Source organism: Rhododendron vialii, chromosome 7a, assembly GCF_030253575.1.
Source record: "Rhododendron vialii isolate Sample 1 chromosome 7a, ASM3025357v1".
NCBI lineage: Eukaryota > Viridiplantae > Streptophyta > Magnoliopsida > Ericales > Ericaceae > Rhododendron > Rhododendron vialii.
The window spans coordinates 13,773,855-13,787,467 of record NC_080563.1 but is presented as its reverse complement, the minus strand read 5'-3'; the positions used below and the strand labels follow the sequence as shown (position 1 = coordinate 13,787,467).

General features: G+C 37.3%; 1 protein-coding gene across 1 annotated transcript; it reads right to left on the bottom strand.

The window, feature by feature from the left end:
- Positions 1–861: 861 nt before the first annotated feature.
- On the bottom strand, positions 862–2,003 carry LOC131332076 (ethylene-responsive transcription factor 1A-like). The gene has a single exon (XM_058366133.1). It carries the CDS (start codon positions 1,819–1,821, stop codon positions 1,138–1,140), a length of 684 nt encoding a protein of 227 aa, XP_058222116.1. The 5' UTR covers positions 1,822–2,003; the 3' UTR covers positions 862–1,137.
- Positions 2,004–13,613: the final 11,610 nt, after the last annotated feature.

The window sequence follows — 13,613 nt, the reverse complement described above, 5'->3', positions numbered from 1 at the left end:
AAAGAAGTAAGTAACACTTACAGTTGTCAGTTACATAGGAAGAACCGTAAAAACAAGTTCTGCTAGTCGTACCGACCTATTCCATACCGAAACTGTTCCGACGGTCTTGCCGGGAAGTCTCCGGCCACTGGTCGGCCGATCCGAGACGTAAAAAAATTAAAAAAAAAAAAAACCAAGGGGTCAGGCAAGAATCAATAGCATCCGATGTGTGTGGAGTGCTTGGATCGAGTACCCTATTTTTCGTGTATACGTATATACACGAAAAATAGGGTACTCAATCTAACCACCCTACACAAATCGGATGTCATTAATTCCCGTTTGGGGCCCCCTCGGCTTTTTTTTTTTTTTTTGAATTTTTTGACGGCTTGAATTGGCCGTCCGGGGGCCATAGAAGGCCCGACACAGCCGTCGATACGGTTTCGGTATGAAATGGGTCGGTACGGCTAGAATTTCTGCATAAAAACTATTTGCCGAGCAAAATTTAGTTTAAAAAGAATCTAGGGGTAGTATTGTCTTTTCATATGTGTTTGCTATACACTCATTTTGGACTGACACTTGCCTTGGTACACACAAAGAAAGAACGTGCCAGCAAAACCAAAGGACCCACATAAGAACTAAAATACTACTCTGATTCCGAGGTTAAGGGGTGCAATATAGCACCCATTAGACGGACCGAACTTATAAATTTGAAATTTATTTCGATATTTTTACTTTTCATAACATTTTGTTTAGCTTTTCGTCATAATTTTTGGAGTTGATCGTTTGTCTCAATAAGACGAATAAAAAAAAGTATAAAAATAGGAATTGATATTAAAAAAATTCAAATAAAACGGCATGCACTTTAGACAATAAGACAACTGGTTGATACTTTTTTTCCTCATTAGTGAATTTTCTTTTGCTTTCCATAATAATTTTGTAATATATACTCTTCTCGTCGAGGCAGATGATTAATTCAGAAAATATGACGCGAATCTAACAAAAATTCAAAAAAATGAACAAAACACACCAAACAAAAAAGAAAAATAAGTTTACAATCCTTAAGCTAATGCAATGTGTACAACATGGATACCAAATCACCATCACCAACCAACAGGTGTTCGCCACGTGGAACCGCCGAAACTTCTATACCCTCCAAGGCTACAACCCACTCCCTGCTTCCACCTTAACTCGGACCACCACCGCCGGCTCCGCCGTTGCCACCACCTTCCTTGGCCTCTTCGGCGACCCACTCTCCGACGATGGCGACGAGGATCGCTCCGATGACGACCTTTTCGAAGTAACCCGAACCGGCTCCGGTTCACCGGAATTAACCCGGAGGGGGAAATTGAGCAACGCACGCGCCCCGCGCATGCGGTAAGCAGCCCTATCGTAAGCCAACGCGGCGTCCTCCGCCGTCTCGAACGTCCCGAGCCAAACCCGGGCCCCGTTCTTCGCCGGATCCCTGATCTCCGCCGCGAACTTACCCCACGGCCGCCGCCTCACTCCCCTGTAATGCTTCCCCTTCGACGCCACCACCGCAGGCATCGCCGCCGCCGCCGCCTGGAAACCAAAACTTCCCTCCAAGTTATCCATTTCGGGCTCCAACTTGACGGGGGAGGACGCGGAGGGGGTTTCCTCCGGCGCGAGCGACGGAAGCCACCAGACGCTCTCCGCCTGGTTGAGGAGGCCGTAAAGAAGCATGTCTTGGGAATCGTTTTCCCGGAGAGGTAACAATTCTCCCCAATTCTCAGTGAAGGAAGGGACTTCGGGGTCGCCCAGCAAGTGAGATCGTATTGAATCGAGCAGGGCTAATTGAGGATCAAAATCACCGTTTGTGTACATTATCTTAACAGAGCATATAATTACTCCGTATATACTAGTAAGTTCTGTTCTTTTTTTTTTTTTGGAGAGAGAGAGAGGATCTTTTTGTGAGAGAAAAGAGGGGGAAGGTATTTATAAAGAGAGGTGTGGATTGTGGAAAGGAGTTCATCAACTTGGTTTAGATAGAGAATTCCTTCTTTTAATTTTTCCACTTTGGGGGAACTTTACACAGTCAACAACTGCTTTATTTTTATTTTTGGATTTTAGTTTTGATTTCTCGAGGCCTGAGTTTCCTTGAAATTTCTGAAAAGTGGGGTTGAGAGAGAGTGTTTTCAGCACATGATTAAATTGAAGGATGATACACGAATGGAGTCTTTTAGAGCCCGTTTGGGATTTTTGGATTTGAATTTTTTGGTAATGAGTGTAGAAAAAAATAAAGTAATAATTAAAAATAGAGATAATAATTGGAGAGAGAAAATATGAGAGTAATGATTGGAGAAAAATAAAATAATGATTAACAAAAATGATACTCACACAACACCAAACACAATCCTCATATACATGTGGGCTCCACACATACTACTATGTGTGGGCGCCACATGTATGTTAAAGGTGGTGTAAATTGTTGTGTATTGGATCGTTGTGTGAGTAGCATTATTGAATGAGTATCCAAAATCCAAAACTCCAAAACGAATGGGGTCTAAGGTTGCGATCTTGTAAACTTACAAGTCTGAAATTTGTTTCGGTATTTTTTATTTTTCGTAACTTTTTATTTAGTTTTTCATCGTAATTTTTGGGGTGTCTGTCTCAACGAGACGAATCAAAAAAGTATAAAAATATGCACAAATGTTAAGAAATTCAAATAAGATAGCATTTTCGACAAATGACAGTTGTTTGATATTTTTTTCGATATGAATGATTACTCCAAAAAATATCACGCAAACTAACAAAAAAATTAAAAAAGACGAATAAAACACAAAAAACAAAGAAATAAGGTAAGTTTAAAAGAACCCACCATAGTATTATTGTCCAAAAATATACTCCTGATTCACTTGACTTTTTGGGTTTTCTTTATTTGTCTTTATTTTTTTTTTATTTTTACGTATTTGGTGATTTTTGCGATAAATTTTTGTGGATTCTTGATTCGTCTCGACTAAAGGAATTAAAAAAGTAAAAATATATAATTTTTATCCAATTTTTTTTTTTTGGGAAAAATCGAATACAAAATCCAAAAAGATGGACTATTTGGGTTTTTTCCTTGGATATCTCCTAAACAAAGTAGGTAAAAGTAATTTTTTAATTTTTAAATTCCTCTAGTCGAGATGAAGTATTCCTCAAAAGTTTGATGCAAAACTAATTAATGCAAAAAATTTTGAATAAGAAGAAAACAAAAAAACCAAGTTGACTTTTTTTTTTTTAAAGGAAAATAGGTGAGACTACCTATTATTCTGTGGTTCTAAGGCACCGCCACATGGTGATTGGTGACCCAATACTTTCCACCACAAATTTATGTGAATTTCATACACTTATTTTTGGACTCCGCATAAATTGTGGTGGAGAAGACTATTGAACTCCAATAATCTCAATATATTAAGAACATACATAGAAATAAATAGAAGAGCTTTTTTTACTTTTATCCCTTAAACTATCCACATTTTTTAATTTCATTTTTAAACTATGTAAATAACAATTTTGTCCCCTCAACAATTGTATGAAATTGTGCGAGATTGCAAAAAGAAAGCTGAAGGCCAAAATCAAGGGTGACTCCAAGATTTTAGCTTGACAAAAATGTAAAGAATTTTTTTGTATACGAAGCTCTATGGAACAATAAACAAATTTCTTATGGTTGAAAATTTATTGGGTTGTTATGTTGAGCTATATTATCTACTTACTCATAAATTTAAGTAAATTTTCAATTACTTTAGCTACATATAAATGACTTAGTGCTGACAACATTGAACAAAAATCAAATTATAAGTGAAAAATTACAAATTTTTAGTGGAGCTGCCTTTGGACAAAATGGTTGTTTAGTACATAGGTTAGAGACGAAGTAGACAAAATGTGACTAGTTTAGGGGATAAATGCAAAATTAATATTGTAGCTTTACACAAGTTGGGAATAAAAGTGCCAACGACTCCAATCGAGCTAGCTCTAGGGTGTTTGTTCTTGACTTGTTTAAAATCCAGCGAGTCCAGAGATCCAAATCGATAATCAATGGTTTATATATACTTGTTATTTTTACCAGTCAAATCAGATGGACGGTCCAGGATAGTAATTGATACTTCTCCAACTGTTGTGAATCTTGTTGAGGACTAATGGAATGGCAGTATTAACCATTGGCTCAAGTGTTCATATCGACACCCCACACCGACTAGGCATGCCAAGTGGCCCGCGGGATCCACTCTGGGTCCTTTATGAATGATTTGAGTCGTTCAATAATTTTTAAAAAAAAATCAATTGGGCTCGTGAAAAATCAGCTCAATTCGATATATGTAGGTGCTCGATCTAATATTTGATTTTTTTTTTTTTTTACGATAACAGAATCAGAATGAACAAAACGAAAATGCAGGTGTAGTACCTGTCAAGACTGCCAAGAAGTATTTTGCTCTGTCGCATCACACAAAAATCTATAGGAAATGTCACCACACGTACATCGAGATCGAAGCAAAGATCTCACCACACGTTTGAGTGGTATTAGGAATAGAATATAGCCCCAATAATTGTATATTATTTGACCACACACATAAACACACACTTTATATACATAATTGCATCTTTTAGTGGGGCCTACACACATTAGAAGTGTAATTTATGTAGGCCTTAATGTGAATATAAATGAATTTGTATAAATATTATATTTGTATAAGTGTTTATGGCCGTAAAATGATTATTATGGACCGTGGGGCTTGTCCAATCAATTCCAAATTCAACCCCCCGCGTGTTAAAGAGGACAAACATGAGGAAGACATGTTTTAGTGCCCAATACAATAGGGATACATCCATCCTAGACAAATGTTGTCTTTTCTGATTGGATAAGTCTCCTTTCAAAGGCAATATGTCATTTACATATGTGGTCATTGTGGTGGGCTCCTCTCTCTCTCTCTCTCTCTCTCTCAAATGTTTTTGGTACGTGCCTAGTATCCCCATCTTCAACTTGGATTAATCCTTTTCAATCTCGTCACAGAAGAAGAAAGTTCAGTGAGGCACAACCTCTAACTTTTCAGGATTTAAAGAAAAACTCTAACTTTTTTTTTTAAGGTGTTCGGATTAATTTACGCATATTTTAACTAATTTTGAGAGATCAATCCCACTATATATAAGTTAGAAGGGCGCATTTTTAATGTCGGATAAGTTTCACTATATGATGAGTACATTACCTAATAAACTCTTGGGTGAATATTTTATATCAAATATGGCTATTTTACATTTTTTTTTATTTGTAGTATATGCCATTTTACATGCATGCTTCCCTTATCAATCTGTCGTTTTGCCAATTCAGCGATGCAACTTTTCATGAAGCAAAAAGTTTACTTCCCCGGCCTTATGGTTATAAGTAAAATGTTTTTTCATTTTTGTTAAATAAATGATTTTATTAAAACCAAAAACAGAAAGAATACAAGGGGGCATACCCCTGAATCTACATACAAAAGGCAAGAATATCCCCTGCCCCAACACAGCAGAAAAGGAAACCACCCAAACTCTGTGCTTTTTATACACAGCACACAGAAAAGCCCAAAACCAATTCTAGACACGCAACACAAAAAGACCATGGCAGACCAAACTGCTAAGCATAAAGGTCTAAAACTTAAGGATTTGTTGCTATCAATTTCTTTAGGGCCAATTTATGAAGAGCTTTGCTCGAACTTTAATTGGGACCTTCATAAGTGGGCGGTGGGATTGGTCTCCCAAGATTAGTCGAGGTGCGCGGATAAGATGGCCCGAACACCTGAGTTATAAAAAAAATTGCTAATCATCAAAAGAATACCTTACAAGGAATATGCCAAGCTAAACAAATGCTTTCATCAGCTACAGAATTCTTGACTTTAGTTCAGGAGCAGATGTAGGACCTCAGATCACCAATAATCTTTTCCAAAACAGCCTCCACCCCCTTTCACATTTGTTTAGTCCCACGGTCACATAATTTTAGTCTAATGATCATATTAGTTATTCAAATTTGGTTTGAAAATTTTATAAGGTTGCGTTGTTTTAAACTTATAAGTTTTTTGGTTATTTTGGTAGTTTTTATTTTTCGTAACTTTTTGTTTAGCTTTTCGACGTAATTTTAGGGGTTAATTGTTCGGAAAAGTATAAAAATGTAAACCTATGTTGAAAAAATTCAAATAAGACGGCGTTTAAGCTCCAAAAGACAGCTGTTTGTGTTTTTTCGTCTTTATTGAACTTTTTTTTTTTTTGCTTTAGATTATAATTTTTTACTTTTTAGACTACTCTCATCAAAACGATGATTAATCCAAAAAAAATCACATGAATCTAACAATTTTTTTTGAAAAGACAAACAAAACAAACAAAACGACTAAATAAGAAAAGTTTTTGTTCTTATGCTTATTTGATTTTTCATTAATAGGGATATTGTTTATTTTTTTTGTTATAAAAAAAAGAAGAAGGTCGGAGTGCAAGAATTAATTCGATTGGCTTTGTGATTCCGAGTAGTACTGCAATTTTTTGGCCCACGGCCTCTAATAGAAGAATTAATTCGATTGGGTTTGTCATATCTCAATCTCAAATAATGAACAGCACTACTTCACTTTTTCCTTGAAAAAAATTACAACTTCTCGTAATAAATTAAAATTATGCAATCCCATGAGATCAACCTATTAATCAAGTTCTAAGATTTAGAGTGCTGCTACAGGTACAGAAAATTGGGGACCGAATCCGGACCGACGGCCGCCGGCGAGCCATCTCCGGCCACCGGACGGCCGATCCGAGCCGTCCAAAAATTCTAAAAAAAAAAAACCGAGGGGCCCAGCGCGGGAATCAACGTCATCCGAGGTGTGTAGGGTGCTTGATCGGAGCACCCCTTTTCGTGTGTATATGTATAAGCTCGGATCGGCCGTCCGGTGGCCGGAGATGGCTCGCCGGCGGCCGTCGGTCCGGATTCGGTCCCCAATTTTCTGTACCTCTATCATTTTTGTAAGATTTAAGAATTTGCTCCCTCTTAGATCTTTGCTTCGAAATAGGTGTCATCAACTCTTGTGGACCGGTTCATACATGGCTTTACTTAAATTTTATTAATGATTCCCCCTATCTTGAATAGTGAATTGGTTTCCTAAAGATTAAGACTGGGTTTTAAATAGGGCTGATAAACAAACCAAGCTACTAAAGTTTGAACTCGTGCTCATTCGTTAAAAGCTTGTTCAAGACTGGTTTGCCAAGTAAAAAAAAAAAAATCAAGCTTGAACATTTTTTTGAGCTCGTTAAACTTTCAAATCAAACTTGAACAAACTATAACTCGGCTCGTTCGGCTTATGATGTATAAAAATTCAAATCACTCAAAATCAATTCGTTTTCGGTTTGATTAAAACTCGTTTGAGATTGGCTCATCTCTTAAACAAGCTAAATAATGTTACAAATTCACGTGAATAAAATAGCAAATGTAAATAAAGATGTGTGAAAATCACTTCCCGAAGTACCGAAAGAAAAGAAGAAGAAGTAGACAGTTTAACGGTCAAAGAGGATGGAGAATGGGACAACCTTGTGATGATTTTAACTATTATTAGAGTTTTCTTTTGGTACGCACAAGAAAATTATTAGAGTTTGACTTGGAATATTTCCCCTCTCCCCTTTCCCCTTTGTATGCTAGCTATTTGGCAAAAACGGTTTGGGTTCACCGCGTGCATGCCAAGGAGCTAGCTAAGACAAAGCGAAAATGATATAAGTACCGTCGGTTTCCGTAGGGTTTCCGTACTGACGGTCGCGCCATGCCGTCTCCGGCCACTAGACGGTCGATCCGAGCCGTCCAAAAATTCTTAAAAAAAAAACTGAGGGACCTAACGCGGGAATCAACGACATCCGATGCGTGTAGGCCCGGCGCAGCCGTCGGTACTCATAGCAATTCTCAAGACAAAGCCATTCAACATTCGAGTTTTCATTGGTGTCGGGTTGAGTACGAACCTAGCTAGTTAGGACTTAGGAATATAGGATGCTCCTTCGTGTGAAGCCATCGTGTAGTTTATCCAAATGTGAACACATCGTGTTCTCGCTTTGTTGAATCTTCGTAAACTCATTAAAGATTATTGGATTATCAAGGCGATTATTGGATCATTAAAATAAGTATACTACTCATTTGGGCTAAATGGTGGTGTGAAGTATTGGATTATCAAGGAGATTTTGCTCCAAAAAAATGCTGGTGTGAAGTGTTGTTTTTAGCTCAAATGAGCAGGATTATTGCCATTCGACAATTCAGTAATCCCACTCCACTTTTTAGGCCGAAACACCTCTAAAGCAATACAATAACAACAGAACCCATGTAGTTCTCAATTATTGGAGGTATGAGCAGGAGACAGACCTAATCTTTGACAATCACCTCTAAAGAGATGTTTTTTTTTTTTTTTTTTAATTCCTAGTGATTTTGCTTAAGTAGGAATTAAATACCACCTTGCCATGGGTTGTCAATATGGTAAGAGCGAACCTGCGCTTACAACATAGCAGGATTCGATTCTCCCTAGAGGCAAACTATTATTTAAGTGGGAGGCCATGACGGTGGGTTGTTGTGCTAGTCTCCCCCGAGATTTGAATTGCGCAGTCGGGTCCAATAGTGGCTCGGCTGTAGAGTTGTTCCTCGGTTATAAAAAAGAAAAGAAAAAGTACCACCTTGCATGTGTTTTGTCAAATCTTAATTTTGACTTTCGTGCGCGAGGAAAAGTATTACCAGTTTCTGAAGCAACACGTGTGCCTTCTACATCACATACTTTTATGGGTTCCATCACGAAATGTACGTCTCCGAAATATATGCATGTGTGTGATGAAAAATGTCATTCGAGCGTCACGTGACGGTGCTTGATCCTGAAACATCTCATAATCGCTCGATGGGTGGAAATAATTTTTTACTATCTTACAAATGGACACAAGGGCAACGTTGAAACCATAAAGGCTTCGGATAAGTTGGATAATCCCGGGGCAAAAAAAACGTGAGCAAATAGGAGGGTGCACGGGACCTTTCTTGGCTGTGTTTTTCTAAGTGGAAAGTCATACAAAAATAGTACTTTGTGGATATTAAATTGGACTTTTAAAGTTTGCTGTTCAAAGGAATTCTAACCACGGCACGTTTTTGTTTTTCCTCGGCAGAAGTTAGAATTATATTAAAATAATTAGATTGATATCTTAGAGGATCCCGAGTTGAACTCCTGATACTTAAGTGCACGACCATATAGGACGTTTGGCTTCTAGTATTATATTAATACTCCTAGGCTTTTGCATTTCAACCATGGTAATAAAATAATGTCTTGAATTTTCCAAACTTATGACTTTAGGGTTACTTAGTCCTTAGATGCCGGTATGTGATACAAGATAAATACTACCTCTGCCCTACATTGCTTGTTCCATGCGAACAGATGTGTAATTTTTTTATTAAAGAATCAAGTACTTTTGTGCATTATTTTTTGAATTTATTTGCACCGAATGAAAGTAGGTGATGAGTTCTTTAATTTGGTGTTAAACATTTCACAATTATGCACGGAAGTATATATTTTAGTCTTTAACCCCAAAATTGTACGACGTTTTTTTCGTAGAGGACAGACAATTAGGGCAGAAAGGAGTGTCACATTAAAATATAACAACTTTGACCAGAAAGTCTGAGAAAGATGTAATAATGAATCAATTGTTCGTTAATTTTTTTCCATCTCACACCAAATCGTTGAAAATTACGCTTACCGTCGCATCAACACGAATAATTGAATTTGAAGACACCATCATACATTGTATCGATCTTAAAAAAAAATATAATGCACGAAAGCTGATATTGGGTATGTGGTTACTCGAACAGAAAGCGTCAAAAGTTTTTTTTTTTTTTGAAGCGTAAGAAATTCCCTTAATGTGAAGAAAAGTACAACTATGCTATCGCTGTAAAATAGAAGGCACCTGCGATGGGCGAAGACCAAAATATAAAGGCCTAAGGAATGGTGCACTGGTCGGTTGCCGCTGCTTGTGTTGATCGTGAAACTTGGGAATTTTTTGTGTTTTCTGCTGTGTCTTGGTGGTTGGTTTTGGTTCCCAAGCCGTGGCTGCATCAGTGGTCTCCCTCGTAGGCCGGTGTTCAGCCGCCGGTTGCTACTTCTGGGAGCAGCCGGATCGGCTTTACGGCGAGGCTGGTTTCTCCGGTGGTTTGTACGGTAGTGGCCGCAGTTGTGGTTAGGGTTTTGGTGGTTGGCTTGGGTGGGCCGGTCTAGGGTTGGGCTGGGATTTGGGTGTTTGGGTTGTATTGTTTTATTTGGGTGTTGGGTTGGGCTCTAATGTTTCTATTTTGTGATCCCTTGTAGACCCTTAGGTGTTTGGGCTTTTGCCTATTTCAGGTGTATGGCGGTTCCAACTCTTTGTTGGATTCCCTTTCCCCTTTCCCAATTTTTAATAAAATTTCATCTTTGCCGATCAAAAAAAAAAAAAAAGGTGCACTGGTCCTCTAAACATAGAACACAAATCTATGCTATCGCCAATAGATATGACTTATGAGGTCGCCGACAATAAGTGAAGGCTAAGAAAAGCCTTTAGGAATAGAGCACAGTGTGAGCATGTGTGTGAGAAAGACCAAAAAGTACAACCAGAACGTGAAAATTAAAACTTAAGCTACGTGCATCCATGAAGAAGAACCACAGACGTTGTATAAGTGCCACCGGCTTCAAGCATGCCAAGAATAGATGCATGCATAACCTCAGCTAATTAAACCTGCAAAACGAACCAAAAAGAGCCCTAAAACATACCCCAAAACAAGGGGAAAAAAAAGACGTAAGTACATGCTTGGGCCGTGGTCCAAGTCTAATCGGAATTTGGTTCATGATCACTAACCTAGTCATGTACAGCATTTCTAGTCAAGGGTTTAACCTAGTTTTTTTTTTTTGAAAATGGCTTGGGGTAGTTAGGTTATTCACAAAGCCAACAATTGGGTTGGGTCCATGGTTCAATTAGTAACTAGTTAGATTTCGAGTCTAAGCTATAATATGTTCTAATTACAACTTAACCCATGATCTCTAATTTAATCAATTAAATACTCCCTCCGTCCCTTTTTTTTGTGTCCAGTATTCCATTTTGGGCTGTCTCTTAATAAGTGTCCATTTTGTAAAGTTAGGGGGGTAAAAGTTAGTGTATTGTCTATTTTGTCCCTAAAAGTAGATTTTATTTTGAAAAGTTAGTGAGTAAAAGTGTAATGATGATGGGTAAGTAGGGAAAGTGGAGGAAAAAATTGATGTGAAAGATGTAATGATGATGTCTTTTTAATTAGTTGGAGTTACGAAGCAGGACACTTAAAAAGGGACGGAGGGAGTAGTAAACATTATTTAATTAAGTAAAGGGGATTTTAATTTATTTAAAATTTTTGGAAAAGTTACACGATCTAATATTTACTACGATCTTTTTTGGAATTGAAGGCTCCGTTCCGGTACTTAAAAAAAGCCCTTATTTTTTAAGAAGACAATTTCAAGTTCAAAAATAAGGGGTTTATTGAAATCTAAAAATATGCACTATGGATCTTATTTGAAAGATCTCATTGAGATCTTTTATACGATGCAAAAAAAATTAAAAAATTATTTTTCATTTACATTATTTTTTAGTTTGAAAATGTGAAATAAGCTGTTTATTTTTTAATAAGGTTTCTGGAATGGGGCCGAACAACGATTAGTTTCCGGAGGCGGGGCTGCTGTCCCCTTGGGGCAGTAGCGCGCTGCTGTGCCCAAATTCTGGGCCCACTTCGGTCTCGCTCCGATGATCGGAAGCGTTCACTTTGTAGAGCTCGTCAAATAGAACAACTTTGCAAAAAATTAGCTTAATTGGATATCATTAAGTGCTTGATAGATGAGTTAAGCTGATTTTTTGCATAGTTGTTCTACTCGATGAGATCTACGAAATGAATATTTCCGATCATCTGAGCGAGACCGAAATGGGCCTTGAATTCCCTTGGAACAGCAGCCCCCCGCCTCCGTTCCCAGCACCTGAAGGCTGAAGTTATGGAGCTTCAGAAAGGTCAAAGCTCTGCAACATTTTAATATGGTTCTGAGTCTTCTGACATGATTAGTCTGAGTCTTCTGGCATGGTTAGTTAGTTTTGACCGTAATTTAAAGGGCAAATTTCACTCAGACCCCCTAAGGTATCTGACAATGACAGAAAGTATCCCTCAATTTTCAAAAACCTCCCCTATTTCACAGTTTGGGTTCCATTCCGTTTGTTTCGTTAGTAAAGTGGACGGAAAATGTACGAAAATGTACAGAAAATGAAATCTTCAATTTTATTTAGTTCTACAGCTATCTTAGGGCTCTCATTGAAAGTCCTAGAGCTAAAAATTAATTATGACCATTTAGGATAAAATAATTAAAAAAATAAAATCTTCGTACCGATTCAAACGAACTAAAATTTGGAGCATTTAAAATTTTTCTCTTTATTTGATTTTAGGGCTTTCAATGAAGAGCAAATACTTAAAGTGCTCTAATTTTCAATCCATTTGAATCGGTGCGAAAATCTTATTTTTCTGATTATTTTATCCTAAAGTGCAATAATTAATTTTTAGTTCTAAGATTTTCAATGAGAGCCTTAAGATAGCCGTAGAACTAAACAAAGAGGAGATACTTAAGTGCTTCAATTTTTAATTCGTTTGAATCGGTGCAAAGATTTTTATTTTTTTATCATTTTATCCTAAATGGTCATAGTTAATTTTTGGCCCCAAGGCTTTCAATGAGAGCCCTGAGAGAGCCATAAAACCAAATGAAGAGAAGATACTTAAGTGCTCCAATTTTTAATCCGTTTGAATCGGTGCGAAGATCTTATTTTTCTGAACATTTTATCCAAAAGGGTCATAATTAATTTTTTGCTCTAGGACGTTCAATAAGAGCCCTAAGATAGCTGTAGAACTAAATAAAAGTGAAAATTTCATTTTCCGTACGTTTTCCGTCCATTTTACTAACGGAACTAACGGAATGAAACCCAAACTGTGAAATAGGGGAGGTTTTTGTCATTTTTAAAAATTGAGGGATACTTTCTGTCATTATCAGATACCTCAAGGGGTCTGAGTGAAATTTGCCCTAATTTAAAACATTCTGCCGAGAGAGATTGTCAACTCCAAGTGAGAGAGATTGTCAACTCCGAGTGCCATGGAGAGACCGGAGCTGAGATAGCACATTTTGGGTGCATGGACTTTAAGAGTTTTTTTTTTTTATAATAACTAGTATGGGACATAAACCCATCGTCTACTAGCGGTGGTTACGTTTGAAGGCAGAGCAAATGCTCTGTATGAATTAACCCTCAAAGGAGTTAATAAAACCTTAAAATTTTCAAATATTAGACCTTATGAGAGAGCAAACATTTAAATTCCAGGTTTTGACCACAAAACCAATCTCTTGGGGTTTGCTGTGTTTGCATGGACTTTAAGACTCCGTTTGTTTTTGGAATTTTGGATTTGGATTTGGATTTGGATTTGTAGGTATTAAATGTAGAGAAAAATAGAGTAATGAGTGGAAATAGGATAATGATTGAAAAGAGAAAAAAGGTAATAATTAAAGAAAAATAGAATAATGATTATAATCCAAAATTCAAAACCGCAAAACAAACGGGGTCTAAGAGTTGAAGATTGTTCAATCGTTTTCACAATTAAAAGGAAA

Excerpts from the sequence above, each read along its gene's own strand:
- LOC131332076 (XM_058366133.1), bottom strand. The coding sequence starts at position 1,821 with ATGTACACAAACGGTGATTTTGATCCTCAATTAGCCCTGCTCGATTCA.